The sequence below is a fragment of the Bos indicus genome, chromosome X, assembly GCF_029378745.1.
Source record: "Bos indicus isolate NIAB-ARS_2022 breed Sahiwal x Tharparkar chromosome X, NIAB-ARS_B.indTharparkar_mat_pri_1.0, whole genome shotgun sequence".
Classification (NCBI taxonomy): Eukaryota; Metazoa; Chordata; class Mammalia; order Artiodactyla; family Bovidae; genus Bos; species Bos indicus.
Window position 1 is genome coordinate 143,428,617 of NC_091789.1, and position 17,044 is coordinate 143,445,660.

General features: G+C 40.2%; 1 protein-coding gene across 7 annotated transcripts in view; it reads left to right on the plus strand.

The window, feature by feature from the left end:
• The window catches only part of ARHGAP6 (Rho GTPase activating protein 6), a 543,203-nt gene that overhangs the window by 484,749 nt on the left and 41,410 nt on the right, over positions 1-17,044 (plus strand). For all 7 annotated transcript variants that reach the window (XM_019956013.2, XM_019956011.2, XM_070784356.1 and 4 more), the window contains 3 exons: positions 7,129-7,385; positions 9,859-10,054; positions 15,592-15,647. In XM_019956013.2, the coding sequence (XP_019811572.2) occupies positions 7,129-7,385; positions 9,859-10,054; positions 15,592-15,647 (509 nt within the window). The remainder of the gene's footprint in view (positions 1-7,128; positions 7,386-9,858; positions 10,055-15,591; positions 15,648-17,044) is intronic.

Consider the following 17,044-nt stretch of genomic DNA (forward strand, 5'->3'; position numbering starts at 1 on the left):
TCAGAGGTATTTGGCGGAGAAGGCAATGGCACCCCACTCCAGTACTCTTGCCTGAAAAATCCCATGGACGGAGGAGCCTGGTAGGCTGCAGTCCACGGGGTCGCTAAGAGTCGGACACGACTGAGCGACTTCACTTTCACTTTTCCACTTTCATGCATTGGAGAAGGAAATGGCAACCCACTCCAGTGTTCTTGCCTGGAGAACCCCAGGGACGGGGAGCCTGGTCAACTGCCGTCTATGGGGTTGCACACAGTCGGACATGACTGAAGCAACTTAGCAGCAGCAGCAGCAGAGGTATTTGTGTTCCTTTTTAACTAATATTCATTGAGCCCACATAATGGGCACCTGGGCCCCATTAGCCCAGCATATCTTTTTGTGGCTTGTTTCTATGTCTTCATATGAAATGACTGCTGAGTGGTGTGGTCATATGAATGTATTTCCATTTTATGTGTCATAGTGAATGAGTGTTGAGTAAGGGAGGCCATATGTCTTGCCTTGGCGTTCTTTTATATAATGATCAAATTTCTGCTTGAAAGTAATGAAAGGCAATGAAATCAAAGGTATAAAAATAAATGCATTGTGATAAGTATTAGACAAGACCTAGATAGACCACTGATCCCAGACTCTACACCCATATCTTGAATTGTGCCTAAAGGGTCATGACATCTGGTTCTTGGACTAAAAAGAGATAAAGAATCCTAATAGAAAAAAATGGTATTGATGAACCTATTTGCAGGGAAGGAATGGAAATGCAAATATAGAGAACAGACTTACGGACACAGTGAGGGAAGGAAAGAGTGGGACGAATGGAGAAAGTAGCATAGACATATATACACTACCATGTATGACACTGATAGCTGGCGAGAAGTTGCAGGCACTCTGTGATGATCTAGAGAGGTGGGGTGGTGGGTGGGGAGGGAGACTCAAGAGGGAGGTGATATATATGATACATATGTATGATATGTGTATGATGACGGTTGATTTGCATTGTCACATGGCAGAACCCATCACAATATTGTAAAGCAACTTTCCTCCAATTAAAAAATAAATTTTAAAAATAAAATTTAAAAAGAATTCTAGAGAATAGAAAACTAGTGTTTTACTGCCCTTAGAGCATGATATCTCAATCTTGGGACTCTTGACATTTTCTACGAAACAGTTCTTTGCTGTGGGGGCTGTCCTGCACATTGTCTGAGATGTTTAATATAAGCGTCCCTGGTCTCTACCACTCGATGCCAGTACCACTGCCCCCAACCAGAATATCTCCAGACATTTCAAATGTTTACCTCCAGCTGGAGGAAAGGACATGAAAATATCAAGGATCCCTGCCCCTGACTACATTGTATTGGTAGAATAATTTGTGAAGCCTTTAAATATCCCAGTGCCCCTGAAAATCTGACCCCATTGGTCTCTATAGGTACTGGGCACGAGTCATTTTATAACTACCAATGTGCACCTTCTAAGATGAGAACTCTGGTCCATACTAACCAGTTTACTCATCAGGGCACAGTCTACTGTAGCAGAATCTAATGCTAGCATAATGAATGCAAACAATATTTGCTCTTCTTCAGCTACCCATCATTGTCTGAAAAATTGTATTCTGTTCAATTAATTCATAAATTCATGGCCTTATATTTTAAATAAATATTAGTAGCCAGGGTAGCTTTTTTAAACTAGAGTTTTTACTCATCCTATTCCTGCCATGAGCCATCTTTATCTCGTTAGATTAGAGTGATCCTCGGTGTTATAGATTTATTAAAGGGATCATCCAGACTGATATTAGTAATGTGTTATCTTTAAAGTTGTTTATTCTAGGATGATGATATTGGTACTGGGATCTGAACACTCAAAGTGTAGACTTGAGGTGATTCTTCAAAAGTGCCCATTCATGTTAAATGAAACAGAATGAGCATTTCTCTTTTTTTGCAGATGTTTTAATTCCCTCAGCAGAGGGAGATGTATGTGTGCTTCTCCAAAAGGTTGGGCAGGAAGGGCCAGGGGAAGTAATCAACCAGTATGCACTGGGCTAGTATACATTTTTCAGACCAAATTGTATTTAGATATTATATAGGCTCACTGAAAATTTGGCAGTGTTCTATGAGGTTGCACGGTGTGCTGGCTGGGAAAAGGAAGGTGGATTCTGGTGATTCCAAGGAAAGGATACATCATGCATCCAACTAAGGAAAGAAATATCAAGATATATGGCATAAGAGGTGGTTGTGTTTGTTTGTTTGTAGCTTTGATAGTTAAAAAGATGATATCCTAGGCTTAAGTCAAGCTTAATGACATGGCTTTTTTCCTGACTAGAAAGTCCTGTGTATGGCCACACGTCCATCACATGGATGTCCTGGGAACCAGGGTGTGATGGAGCAGTGCGCAGGGCTCTCACAGTTGTGGCCAGTTCACATTGTTTTCTTCCATTCCAATATTACCATTTGGGTTCATAACAGCTGCACATGTGAAAAATGACAATCATTTGAATTCAAGAGTAAAAGAAGGAAAACAGGAAACTCTAAATGACCTTTTGGGTTAAGTCATCTAAAAATAGATAGGAGCAGCTTTTTAGAATCAAATTGCTCTCCCAATAGAGTGACTCATTAAATGTTTGATTTGTTGCTATATTAATTGATTCAATCAGACTGAATCATGTCCCGTGTTTTACTAAATTGCCTTAACATAATATGCAGCAGATCCTGTGACACTTCTGTGTCCCTCCTCCCACTTTAAGCAGTGCCCATATGACTTATAATTTCCATCTGGAAGCCAGGATTGATGCTGGTTCAGAAAACATATATTTTCATACAGAATACTTCTAAGTCCTTCATTTCTCTTAGTTAAATTACTTGGCATCCCAAAAGTATTTTTTCAACTTTCAGAACTTCAGAAAATTTCTTTCTTCTGTCAAAAAGAATCACTTTGGGGAAAAAAAAAAAGGTTTAAAAATAGCTGCTTTGTTCCAGTTAATATTCTTTCTAATCAGAGCACAAGGGGAATAGGTTTTACCATAGCCTAGGTCTGGGAGCTAGGTCCCCACTCTACAGGATACTTTCGGATGATGCCGTATGTTTATCGACGTAAACTCTGGTGATAGTCCGGGTCTAGCACCTTTCTTTATGCTGAAATGACATCATGCCATGTTTTATTGTCCCTCCCTGTCTAGACGTGTTACTACATGTGAGCTGTGAAGTAGCCCCTATAGAAGAATAGTTGATACAACTTCATTCTGTGTCATATTAAATAACAGTTGAAACATCAGGTATTTGTTACTACTCTTTAAATTAAGGAGGGATGGCTTAATGGTATCTTTGAAAAGACTGTCACACCGCAGTATAAAACATGATCTGGGTTGGAGGTGTGAGACAACAGTGGAGGGAGGAAGCCTGAATCCAGATGCCAGATCGCTTTTTTTTTTTTTTTTTTAAATTTGTTTTAATTGGCGGATAATTGCTTTACAGTATTGTGATGGTTTTTGCCATACATCAACATGAAACGGCCATGGGCATACATGTGTCCCCTCCATCCTGAACCCCAGCCCTCTCCTCCCTACCCCATCCCTCCAGATTGTCCCAGAGCACTGGCTTTGGGTGCCCTACATCATACATCAAACTCCCACTGGCTATCTATTTTACATATGGTAATATATATGTTTCAGTGCTATTCTCTCAAATCATCCTGCCTGCTCCTTCTCCCTCTGAGTTCAAACGTCTCTTCTTTACATCTGTGTCTCCTTTGCTGCCCTGCACTTAGTTCTGGTGAAGGTAAGGTCCAGGATTGGGACCAAGGGAGCTGGTGAAAAAGGCGGCATGCAGGAAAAGAGAAGAGGAGGAGGAAGTCGAGGAGATGTGAGGATAGAGAATCAGATGGGTCATTTAGGTAGACATCCACGTCACCTGGGATGATGGTGGCCAAGGGTTCTGACTGCCAGGATAGAAGATAGCAATGAGCAGGGGTGCCAAGGAAGCTTGCAGCCCAAGGTTTCAGCCACGCAGTGGGAGGGAAGGATCTGGAAATTGCTGCAGGGAGCTGAGAGACCAGCACACCACCTCCAGGGGCTCAGGACCACGGGGAGGCAACAGAGACAGTCTGCAGTGAGGATGGCAGGGGATGCCATCTCCTCAGGAAGCACAGACAATAGATCAGAATGTGATACACACTGTCCCTGGCCCCAAAACACTGACTCTTGGTTAATGTCTTTATGGTTTGAAAAACCCATTATCAATTTTATTAACAGCTATCAGCACAGAGTCCGTAGATTTCCTTTTCCCTCCAACAGAAGAGGTTCAAGCCCACAGATAAGCCTGTGCCCAGCACTTTATTTACACAAAAAGGAAGGTTTTGCTCAACCCGGTTGGGCTAAATCCTTGCTTTTACAATAACCACATTTCGAGAAGCAATTATATGCAAGGAACCCTGCCAAGAACTTTCCAGAGACTAGACTCTGTGACACAAGTTCAGGGCATAGAGGGATCTATCTCCTCTCTCAAGCTTGTGAGAGTTCTCCGGAGAAGGCAATGAGAAATTAAAGAGATTACATCAAAACACTACCACTGAAAGAATAAATAAACTCAGCCAGGGAAGAAAGCCTATTAGAAATAAAAACCTGTTATACGTGGCTGCATCTCTTGAATGGAAAGAAAAGAGAAGTGAAAGAGTCATTTGGGGAGAATGACTTTATGTATTCCATCTGCTTCATTTGTATTCCATGATTCCAATTTACAAGTAGAGCAACAGACTTTTAGATATGAAAAATGACAGATACCGAAGGAAACCATATTTCTCTTTTTTTGCCAAGGATATTAGAAATCTCTAGCCGAAGCTGGTTGGTTCCCTTTATATGGATAACATGTCTCAAAAAGAAATCAATACTCCTCATGTCATATTAAATCCCTGTTATGAATATACCTACTTGAGCAGACACAGGTCATTTGATATATTTATCAATGTCCTTTCTGGTGTTATTACTCTCCAAAAGTTTTTATGTATTCCAAATAGCTATCAGCCTTGCCATATACATGTTCCTAGACTTGCCCAACCTTTCTGAAGGAAAACTATTTGATTATTCCCATAGACAAGATAGCACTGATAAACACAATAAATCCTGAGCTGCCTGTTTGGTCTCTAATTTTGCTAGTAGTGAAAATGACCTTTTTTTACCAGCAGTGACTATTGGATCTTACTACCCTGTCCACATTGATCCTCAAAACAAATGCCTAAATTATTTTTTGTATCATCATGTGTCGACTAGTTTGGTGATAGAGGGTGAGAAGCAGCCTCTGAAAATCCAGAAATGTGGAAGTTTTGATTTTTCACTTCAAAATAAATTGCATGTTTTGACAGAACAAGAGGTGCAGACTTTTCAAGTGCCATTTCTGCTTTTACTGCAGATTTGAGTACTAGCCCGGTGATGTTCAAGCTGTTGCCATGGATCAAAGGGGAAAACCTTTTAGAGCCTCTTTCCACGTGATTTAATGTTCGCCTTTTCAACCTTTGAATTGTTTTCCCTTGATCATTCTGGTTTTATTCACAAGGGTTATAAAAACAAGGGTGAGGCTAGACTCCAGTTTCTGCTGCTAGGAGATGTAATTTTGAGCCTCACAGAAATAATCCATTTAATTTAATTTTTAATGCTTTTCAGCATGAATGTAAAGTATTACCAATAAAATGCCTGGCCCTAAGGACTGGTGTGCTTACAATGTATGTGTATACAAATGGATTTACTCTAGAGATCCAGAATGCGACTGTCTCCATCTCCGTGATGCTCCTTCCCCAAAATTGTCCTTCCTGGAGGATGTAACAAATTATATCCTGGGCCCTTCACCAGATAGTTGGTGCTGAGAACCCACTTCTTTGTGTGGCCAGGAGAATGGCTTGAATGTAGATCACGAGAGTGACAGCACAAACCCAGCAACTGGAGGCAGCACGTGGGGACAAAAAACACAAAGAAAGAACTGAACAAACTCCTTCCCCAGCTGCTCCTCTGCCTCTTGGGTTGTCATTTCAGGCGCTGGTCTTTGACTTGGAACCTCGAAGTGTAACCACTTACTTGAATTTCAGGCTTTCTGCATCTCTCTTAACAGCCCGTGTGGTGGTGGTTTAGTCAATCAGTTGTGTCTGACTCTTTTGAGACCTCGTAGACTATAGCGCACCAGGCTCCGCTGTCCATGGGATTCTCCAGGCAAGAATACTGGAGTGAGTTGCAATGCCCTCCTCCAGGGGCTCTTCCCTACGCAGAGGGGATCGAATCCAGGTCTCCTGCATTGGCAGGCGGGTTCTTTATCACTGAGTCACCAAGGAAGCCAGTATAGCACATGATAGACTCAATTATAATTATTTATGTATATGATTCTCTACTCCCTTACCCCACCCCACATTCTGAAGCCTACAAGAGCATACTCCCCACTGCATAGCTTGACACAGTACATATAGGTATTCAGTAAGTGCCTGTTGAATAAATGTATATGCACAGAGTCTTCTCAGGCCTTGTAAGCTTTGGGGGTTCTTGAGACATCAATCAAAGACTTAAGTCTGTAAAATGGTGTACTTATGAGGGGGCTTCCCTGATAGCTCAGTTAGTAAAGAACCTGCCTGCAATGCAGGAGACCCCAGTTCGATTCCTGGGTCAAGAAGATCCACTGGAAAAGGAATAGGCCACCCACTCTAGTATTCTTGGGCTTCCCTTGTGGCTCAGCTAGTAAAGAATGCGCCTGATGCTGGAGACCTGGGTTCAATCCCTAGGTTGGAAAGATCCCCTGGAGAAGGGAAAGACTACTCACTCCAGTATTCTGCCCTGGAGAATTCCATGGCCTGTATAGACCATGTTCATCCTATCAAAAATGTCACCTTTCTTTATAAAGTTATTTCCTTTAAACATTCTTGAGATACATGGAGAAAAGCTGGAAGCCTAGATTTCTAAAACCCTTGTTCTTTAAACAAACTGACTTTCTTTTACTGAGATAGAAACTTTGGCCTCCCTGACAAACCCAAAAGTCACCTCTATATTTTTGGGATGAATCAGTTCTTCAGAAAATAGTCATTTGAATATGTCTGCCCTTCAGTCTGCAACATGACTGAGAGTCTTCCCTGGTCTGCTCTTCCTCTGAAAGTGAATGTTTGTTCTTTTGATTCCAGAGTTCATCCCACAAGCGTTTGGAATGCCCTTATCCCAAGTTATCGCAAATGACCGGGCCTATAAACTCAAGCAGGACTCGCAGAGGGACGAGCACAAGGATGCCTCCGATTTTGTGGCTTCCCTCCTCCCATTTGGAAATAAAAGACAAAACAAAGAACTCTCAAGCAGTAACTCATCTCTCAGCTCCACCTCGGAAACACCAAATGAGTCAACGTCTCCCAATACCCCGGAGCCGGCTCCTCGGCCCAGGAGGAGGGTGAGTTGGCCAGTGTTTTCTCTGACACTGAAGTTAGGACAACGGAAAAGCTCTAAGGTTATTCTCTGAGTCTTGGCTTATGTGAAAACTGGAAATACAGTTTGTGTCCAAGTATCTGTCAACAACCCCGTTCAGGGAGAATTTGCGCTGGCCCCGAGACACCTGACACACCCTCACAACCTTTCCCTGACCCCTTTCAAAGGTGTTGGGTGCCTCTCCTTGGTTACCCATGATATTCAGAACATTCTACAACATCACCACTGATCCTGCTCTAGTGTGATCTTCTGTTGTTACCAGAATTTCCGGTGAGACTGTGAGGCTTGAGGGCAGGGCCAAGTGTTTTTGTTAATCTCTTCACTCATCTAAGAACTATGCCTGGCTAAGTAAATTTGCTACTGGTCTTCATAAGCAGGGCTTCCCTGGTGGCTCAGATGATAAAGAAGCTGCCTGCAATGCAGGAGACTCAGGTTCGACCCCTGGGTGGGGGAGATCCCCTGGAGAAGGGAATGGCTACCCATTCCAGTATTCTTACCTGGAGAATCCCATGGACAGAGAAGCCTGGCAGGCTGCAGTCCATGGGGTTGTTGCCAAGCATCAAACAGGACTGAGCTACTAACACTTACTTACACTTACTTTATAAACAATGAGATTTTTTCTTATCAATAGGGCGTGGGTTTTTTCTCCAACATAACTGTAGAAACACACACACATATCCTCTTTCAAATCAATACTGTAATAACATGGTAGGTAGTGCTAGTGGTAAAGAACCCGCCTGCCAATTCAGGAGATATAAGAGACATGGGTTTGATCCCTGAGTCAGGAAGATTCCCCTGGAGGAGGGCATGACAACCCACTCCAGTATTCTTGCCTGGAGAATCCCATGGACAGAGGAACTTGACGGGCTGCAGTTCATGGGGTCACAAAGAGTCAGACACAGTTGAAGCAACTTAGCATAGCACACAGTAATATGGCTCCATTTATTAAGTGAGTACTGTGTTCCAGGCACCGTGCTATTATCTAGCACTTCAGATTTCACATTTCAATCCAGGAAAGCTGAGTTTCTAGGCAAATTGGTTGATGATTAGCTGAATCAGGAGATAAATATCTCTGAAACTTCCTGGGTCACTGAGAGATCTCTCCTTTTCCTCTTGCCTGAAAGCCCAAATCTGCCATCTCCAGCCATCAACTCTTACCCTAGTTAAAACCCCAGACACTTTCCAGTTAACATCCACAATGCTCAGTCAGCCTCCAACATTTAGAACCTCTCCAAGATTCAGGGGCACCTGAGCCACCCACCGGTGTTTCCAGGGTTTCCCTGTGTTTACCATTGAAGAAATGACAGCATCCTGGAATATTTGAATTTGCATGATGGAAGTGTTCTTCCAGTCCCATCATAATCTCTCAGACTGTGTGTATAAGTCTACAAGGCAATGACACCGAAATGCCATGTATGAGCTTTCTGAGACTCTAGAGCCCAGGCAATGGGCCTCCCCAATGCCCTCCCCTCTGTCCAGGCCTTGCTAGGACAGCAGCTGCCAACCTCTTCCTCTAGGTTTCATCAAAGAGTGGGTGGCCATACAGACATCATGGGTGCCCTGTGCCCTTACCCTCAGCTCTTAACCATTCCTAGCGTTCCAGCCTTTTTTCCACCTGTCATTGACCTCATCTCTTGGCTGGAGGCTCTCTCTGATGGCCAGAGACACCCACCCGTGCAGATGACAGCCTGCAAGTAGGAAGACATTAATGTCGCCTCCCTACCCCTGCCAGAAGTTGCCCTTAATCAGTGACTCTGGAGACTTGTGGTAAATACTTCAGCTCCCTCGCTCCTTAGCAGGAATAGCTCTGAGGTACATGACTGACACGATCGTCCAGATTCCCAGGGCAGTTGGGCTCTAGCTGCGCACAGGTTTGTCACGGGCTTGGCGAGGCTCCCTTTGCTGGCTGCCTTCACTTGCCTTTCTCATTTCCCCACTCCCCTACAGCTATCTCCTGGGACTGTTCCCCTAATAAAATACATTGTGCCACTTCTGGGGAAAACCAAACTAAGACTGTTTATGGAATCCTATTTTAAAATCTACTTTCTAGAGCCATAGTTGAATTGTTGTTGTTTTTTTATAATTCACAAGCGTTCTCTGACTTTACCTCATTCATCAAGTATGTGATATTTTTTTTCTTGTTTCAAGGAATGAAGTGGTTGGGTCAAACTATTTTAATTGTATGTTTGCCATCTCTTGTCTTCCATTTGGAAAAAGTTGTCTATTGTTGAAATTGTAACTGTCAGTACCTTACCCCATGTCGTGAAGGTTTCCCAACTTTTTCAAAAGGTGTTTGGTTTTTTCCTTTTAAAATAGAAACAGCACAATTAAACAGTATAATTTTAAGTGGGCAAAAGTATTTATTGGACAGCATTGGGCGAAGCAGTTTTTATTTTCTCCATCTGTACTCTTTGTTCATGTCTGTATATAATTTGCAGGGTGCAATGTCAGTGGATTCTATCACCGATCTTGATGACAATCAGTCTCGACTGCTGGAAGCATTACAGCTCTCCTTGCCTGCTGAGGCTCAAAATAAAAAAGAAAAAGCCAGAGATAAGAAACTCAGCCTGAATCCTATTTACAGGCAGGTCCCGAGGCTGGTGGACAGCTGCTGTCAACATCTTGAAAAACATGGTAAGCAGAGTTGTGTGTCAGCAATCAAGTACTTTCACGTATTCAAGCATCATTCATTTAAACATTCAATTTCAATTCTATATTCATTTGATCAGGCTCTAGATCGAAATTTCCTTTGTGAAGAAAGTTTACATAGTGTTGGCATAACCCCAGTAGGGATAAACAAGATATGAGGGGGGATAAACTTGATGATATTCAAACTCCCTAGAGCCAAAGAGTCCTCAGAAGTGACACTGGAGACAGGAAATTGAAGGGAGGACAAGGCGTGTTGGGCTGGGTTATCCTCTGCTGCTGCTGCTAAGTCACTTCAGTCGTGTCCGACCCTGTGCGACCCCATAGACGGCAGCCCACCAGACTCCCCTGTCCCTGGGATTCTCCAGGCAAGAACACTGGAGTGGGTTGCCATTTCCTTCTCCAATGCAGGAAAGTGAAAAGTAAAAATGAAGTCGCTCAGTCATGTCTGACTTTTAGTGAACCCATGGACTGCAGCCTACCAGGCTCCTCCATCCATGGGATTTTCCAGGCAAGAGTACTGGAGTGGGGTGCCATTGCCTTCTCCGGGGTTATCCTCAGGACCTCAGGACCTCCTTTAAACAAAGCAGAGCCACTTCTATGTTCTTTACATGTTGAGGTTACTCAAGGCTTCCTTTAAAAGAAAGAATCAACTTCTTAAAAGAAGAGACCGGGAAACCATTCCTTAAGTGAATAGAAAGTATGTAGTTTTGGACAATAGTTTTCTCTATTGTTATTTGCATTTTTGTGGAAAGATGTCCACTTAAAATTTCTTCATCGTACCCCTTTTGGCAAATCAGTTCCACTTAATATGCTGACTTTAAAGCTATGTACAGTTCTTTAAAATCTTTGTTGAACTTTAGACTTTTGGCTCATCAAACTGCCATGTCTACAACCTGAATTTGTTTGCTATCACGTTAGCATGCATTTTATGGAATGAGAAGAGTTTATTAATTGCTTCTTTTTTCCAGTTTTATTTAGAAATAATTCACATACATCACTGTAATTACCTTTTTACTATAAAAGTGATGTACTCATCATAATAAAGAAAACAGAAACAGAAAAACAAATCCTGAAGATATATAGACATAACTACATTAACATTCTCATCTATTTCTAATAAAAGTGGGGCTTTACAAAAATTAATCAATTTGTTATATATGGAAATCACTAGATAACATACATATGAGTGACTTAATATAATTAATATGTATGAAAACTTTGCTTATACAAAATTTTAATATGTAGATGTATGTATGTATGTTCATGTGTTTGTTTATCTGTGTCTTCTCCTTAGAAGATAAACTAGACATCAAGAAAAGTATCTTAGACATTTGGAATTCCCAAAACTTAGTATCATGATAACAATGTAAATGTTCAATCAGTATTACATGAACAAAATTATTTTTCAAAATAGCTTAGCAAGTAAAGAGTTCAGTACCATAAATACATAAATTCAGCCTATACTTTGCTACGAGGTAGAAAAAGCGACTCATACTTTTATAATTATAATTTTTCCTTGTAAGGAATGTAGAGAGTAACCATAGGCACTTTAAAGAACTCTAAATGAGAAAATTCTACTCCAATCATGCAAAATTGCAGTGACAGTTTGAGTAACTGCTTTTGTGAAAGAAAACTTGGCACGTCTTTATATTTTCTGTTGGAAAATAAATTTTCATGAATTTTACTCTGTGAAATAGCATTTCCTTTAAGATTACTGAAAAACAGGGCAGTTCATGGGGTGGGGGTGGGGTGGGAAATAGTTTCAGTGCACTTGAGGGCCTAAAGGAAAGAAGATAACCTGCATGGTCTTTCAAGATCCTGATTCTGTTCTGAGTTTCCACGATGCTTAGACCAAATGGCTCTGGAAAAAATAAGAGACAGGCTCAAATTCAAACAGATATTAATCTTAATCACAAAAAAAGGGCAAACTTCAAAAGCAATTTTTGTAAGACTTTATTTGCCAGTTTTTGAAATGGATAGCAGAGAGTTTGAGTCACTTTAGCCTTATAGATATTTGTCAAAGATCTTTTCATTCTCTCTCAAATCAGTCTTGGACTTACACACTCAATAATAAAACAAAACAAAACAAAAAATGGAGAGAGAGGGAAAAAAAATAAACCGGTCTTGGACAGTAGTCTTGACTCCATCTATATTCGTGTACACTACCCTTCCCCACTTTTACTTCACCAAATGCTTTCTCTACTATTAGGCCAGACTTCCTTAACCATCCTTGCTTTCTCTGAACCACACATTTCAAACAAAAACAAACAAACAAACAAAAAACCAGACAACATAACAAAGAGTCAGACTCTCCTCTGTCTCGGATTTAGGCTGAGTTGGGGGCGGGGTGCCGATTTATTATGCCTGCCCTCCTTACTTGAATTCCCTAAGCCTGAGATTCAGGTGGCCGGGGTCTAGTTCCCATTCCAGTAAAGGGGAGGAAAAGGAGAGAAAAGTGATTGCATCAATTTCTGGGACAGTGTACAGCAATGTCATATTTCTTTCCCAGATCTACGACTTTTCTGATGGACACCTGTTTTTTCTCAGTGACTGTCTCAAGTCAAGGTTACTGAATGCCTGGACTGCATCTTCTTGAGGAAAATGACTCTAAAGCTTATATCAGAGAATGGCATTGGCTATCTGAAGGCTGTCATCTGCTCTGCCTAAAAATTAATTAATTAAAAACTTAGATTATAATCAATACATAGAAATTACAGTAATCAATCACTAGCTATTAATTGTTATTTTCAAAATCACGGTCACCTTTACTGAGTGGAAAAGTACTATAATTGAGGAAATAATGACATAGAAATAGGCATTTCTGCCCAGACTGTAGGGATTCAAGCAAAGGAATAGTCTCACGTGGGAAGAAAGTGCCCTTATGTGATATCTCACTTATGTAGAAATTTCAGCTATTTGGAAACCATTGAACCAACAAGAAAATAATGCAGCCAAAATTAAAATTGTGAAGTCATACTATTATAATAAGGGCTTACCAACTGTCTCAGTGGTAAAGAATCTGCCTGCCAATGCAGGAGACGTAGGTTTGATCCTTGGGTCAGGAAGATCCCCTGGAGAAGGAAATGGCAACCCACTCCAGTATTCTTGCCTGGAGAATCCCATGGATGGAGGAGCCTGGTGGACTGCAGTCCATGGGGTCACAAAGAGTCGGACACGACTGAACAACTGAGCACAACACAGCACTATTAAAATAAAGTTTTCTGTTTTGCATGGAAATTCTCATTTAGACCAGTCAGGGCCTATATCTCTCTGTAGGTGCCATATACAAGTCTATGCATTTTATATGCATTGATTAATTGAATCATTGAACAACTTTTGAAGCGGATACTTATTATGCTCATCTTGTAGATAAAGAAATATAATTCTGTGTTTGATTCTAATATGTACTTGTGCAAATCAGCAATGACTAGCCTCTCAGCATGATTCTCTCAAATTATTCTGGAAATTCAGAATAACACGTATAAGATATAAAAGTGATAAAAAGTCCATTTTTTTATATTATATTTTTGGATATTTTTGCGTATTATATTTTCTAACTGAGAAACTCTAGAAAACCAATTTTAAAAGTCTTATACCTAATACACAATGTGGCAAGACCATAAAATAAATATACAAAAATATATCCACGTCTTCTATAAGAGCAATAATATTATGTACTATACCAATAAAATAATTCATTTATATTAATATCAAACATACAGTATAGCTAGAATACCTGAAATAAGAAGAAACTTCTGTGAAAAAAACTGCAAAGCTTTACCAAGAGACATTAAGGAATTAAGAAACAAAGTATGATGTCTACTTTGTTTCAGGATGGAAAGAAATAATGTTATTAAGATTTTAAACTCTTTCCAATTTAATTATATACTGGACTAGTCAGAACTCTTTCAGTGGCAAGAGAAGAACCCAGATAAAAATAGATTAAGCAAAGCATACACCCCCCTCCCCCACCAAAATCCCATTTACATACTGGGAGTCTGAATGTTTTATCTAGATTCAGGATCAGACAGATTCAGGATGCAAATGATGTTTGCTGGCCCGTTTACTATGTTTTCATGGTCTGTTGACTCTCACACCAGCCCTCTTCGTGTGGCAGCAAAACAGACATGGGCAGTTACAATCTGGCATTGCCCTTATCCCAAATGAAGAGAAAGTGAGCCAGCAATGAAGCAGTAAATGTAGGTGATGATCAGCAGTGGCAGTGACTGATGGCTTGCATAGGAAAATAAGTCCTTCACACATTCTCTGCCCCCTTAAAAGAAGTGCGTAATAGCTCTTGTGAAGTAGTCTTGCCCCCAAATTCTAAGCGTAATAAGAGAAAACTCTATCTCTTTAGAGGAAATAAAGGGGAGAAAGGAACTTATAAACGGCACTGCAGAGTGTCTTCATCCAAACAGTGAGGGAATCTACGGTGGGAAATCAGTGCTATATCTTCATCAAACCAATTATGACAAGGAAAATGTATAAACAGCCAGGGGGGGAAACACACATTAAGAGACTGCAAGGCGCACCAACCGATCACAGTTGGTGAACCTTATCTGAATGTTGACTGGATATTTAATGATACTGAGGAACTACTGTTGACCTTTCTAATTTGTGATCAATTGTTTAAGAGACCTAATTTTTTGGAGCAAGGCTTCTCAGCCTTGGCACTACTGACATTTAGGACTAGATAAATCTTCTTGATGCACTGGTCCCATAATCCCATTTCTAAGACATGCTCTCAAGAGAATCAGAAATGTAAACTGAGACGGATGTGCAGAGTTGTTCCTAATCGGCAAGTTATGGTATCAGAACAAGTGCATATGTGTTCGTGGAACGTATATTGTCATTCAGAGGAGAATATGAAGTGAATTTTGGCACATTCATGTAATAGAGTATTTTGTATCCATTTTAAGTAACATTTACACAAAATTTTTACTGGCTTAAAAAATTCTTGTGACATAATATTAAGTAAATGCAGCAGCATTTCCTCTCTCTATATATAATTTTTTCATGGAGAAAAGACTGTATAGAAATAAATCAAAATATTAAATCATTACTTCTACACCAGGTATTTTTAAAGTATATCATTTTTTACACATTATAGATTTTCTTTCATAAGTACCTGCTTTAATTATGATCAGTGAGGCAAGAAATATCTATCTTCAAATTGATAAAGGGCTGGAAATTCATAGAAAGCTCATGTTTAATTATTCTGTATAATGAAGAAAATGTTACAGTATTTTTTTCATATGGAGAAAGTGTGGAAATACATAATATCACAAGAATAATGTTTAACCAGAAGTGTTTAATGTAAAATGATCCTGGTGCTAGCAGGGCTAACTTCTAGGTACCTGGTGAATCCAGCATGGCATAAATAAGCATTAGTGCATTGCTGTCAAGTCACCATTACCCTGCATGTTGCAGCGTGGTATTGGCATTCTGTTTTATATCTATTTTGATTTGCTCCAGTTTGAAACCATAAAACAGGACTGAAGATTTTGTTTCCTTATTTGCAGGCCTCCAGACAGTGGGGATATTCCGAGTTGGAAGCTCAAAAAAGAGAGTGAGACAAGTAAGTGAAAAGTGGAGATGATATTGTACATTTCACTTGACTTTTAGGTGAATTACCTTGTGCAAAGTTCGAGCTTATGCAAATTCATTTCTGAATATCTTTTCTGCGATTATAGTATAATTGAGTCCCAAGAAGTAAAAGGTGAACTCAGAAGCTCAGAAAGATTCAGGATCATACAATTGAAAGCACAACATCTATACGTGCCCCTGGCATGTACAACAAAACAAAACTAATTTATAAACATTTTATTGACACTGTAAATTCAGGAGATTCAGAGCGTACCTGATCAGTAAGTGAAAATAAACAGAAAACAATTATATAGTACCCATTTCTACTAAAATGCAATATGAGTGATCCCGTTAATATCTCTTCTGTGAAAATGCTACATTTATAGCTTTAACTTCTCAAAAATAATGGTATTAATTTTCTATGGAACCATTGATTCCCCAATTCATCTTCCATGTAGGGATTGTACCCCTCAGTTTCCTTCAACACTTTCCAGATTTCTTGCAAAAGAAGTTTGGTATTAGAGCTTCAGAAGCAGGTTCCTATGATTAGACAGATATCTGTGTTCATGACAGCTTCATAAAAGACAAACCTTCCTTTGAGAAAAGAATTCATATGTTGGCTAAAAGAAAATTAAAATATTATTTTCCCTCTGTTGGTTCCAACAGAAAGAAGTAAGGAACCCAGCAATTCAAAAATGAAGCCAAATGAAAATAATTTTAGTTGGATGAAGCTGAAGAAACGATATTTGTTCATATTATTGAAACTAAGTGAAATAAATGCCTTCTTGTGTCTTTTCTTGTCCAGACAAAAGGGGTTTTTCAAAAGAAGTATGTTTTCTGTTTGGTTGGTTGGTTGGTTTTATTTATAATAGTCACTTAAGAGACTACTGAACAACATTTAACATTTCACAATAGGACTAGCAGGAAGAAGATAGCATAGTAACATTTCTTAGGCCTCCTGTGCAGAGCTGCAGAATATTTTCAAAAACGTTACCTCACTGAATTCGCCCACCAGCTGAGAGACAAAGCCTTTTCACCCACTTCTGAGGCTTAGAGAGATAAAGACATTTAATTCAAGACACACAGTTTAGATCAAGCTCTTTCCACAGTCCTTTCTTTCGGCACGCGCACGCATGTATGTGTGTGTGTTCTCGCTCAGAAAAGTAACACAGTATGTTTGAATGGTCACGAATAGGGGTGGTGCCAATGGAAGCCTGCTTCGTTCTGGCTGCCTGGTGCACACTAAGGGCGAGTGACCCGGAATTGATGAGCCATTCAGGACAGTAATGGCCATTCTTATCAGGTGGCGAGGTGGCTAGTGACAGACATTATTCCTCAGATATATCTTTATTCACCCAAGGGAAAACCTTCGTATGGAGATTTGCTTAT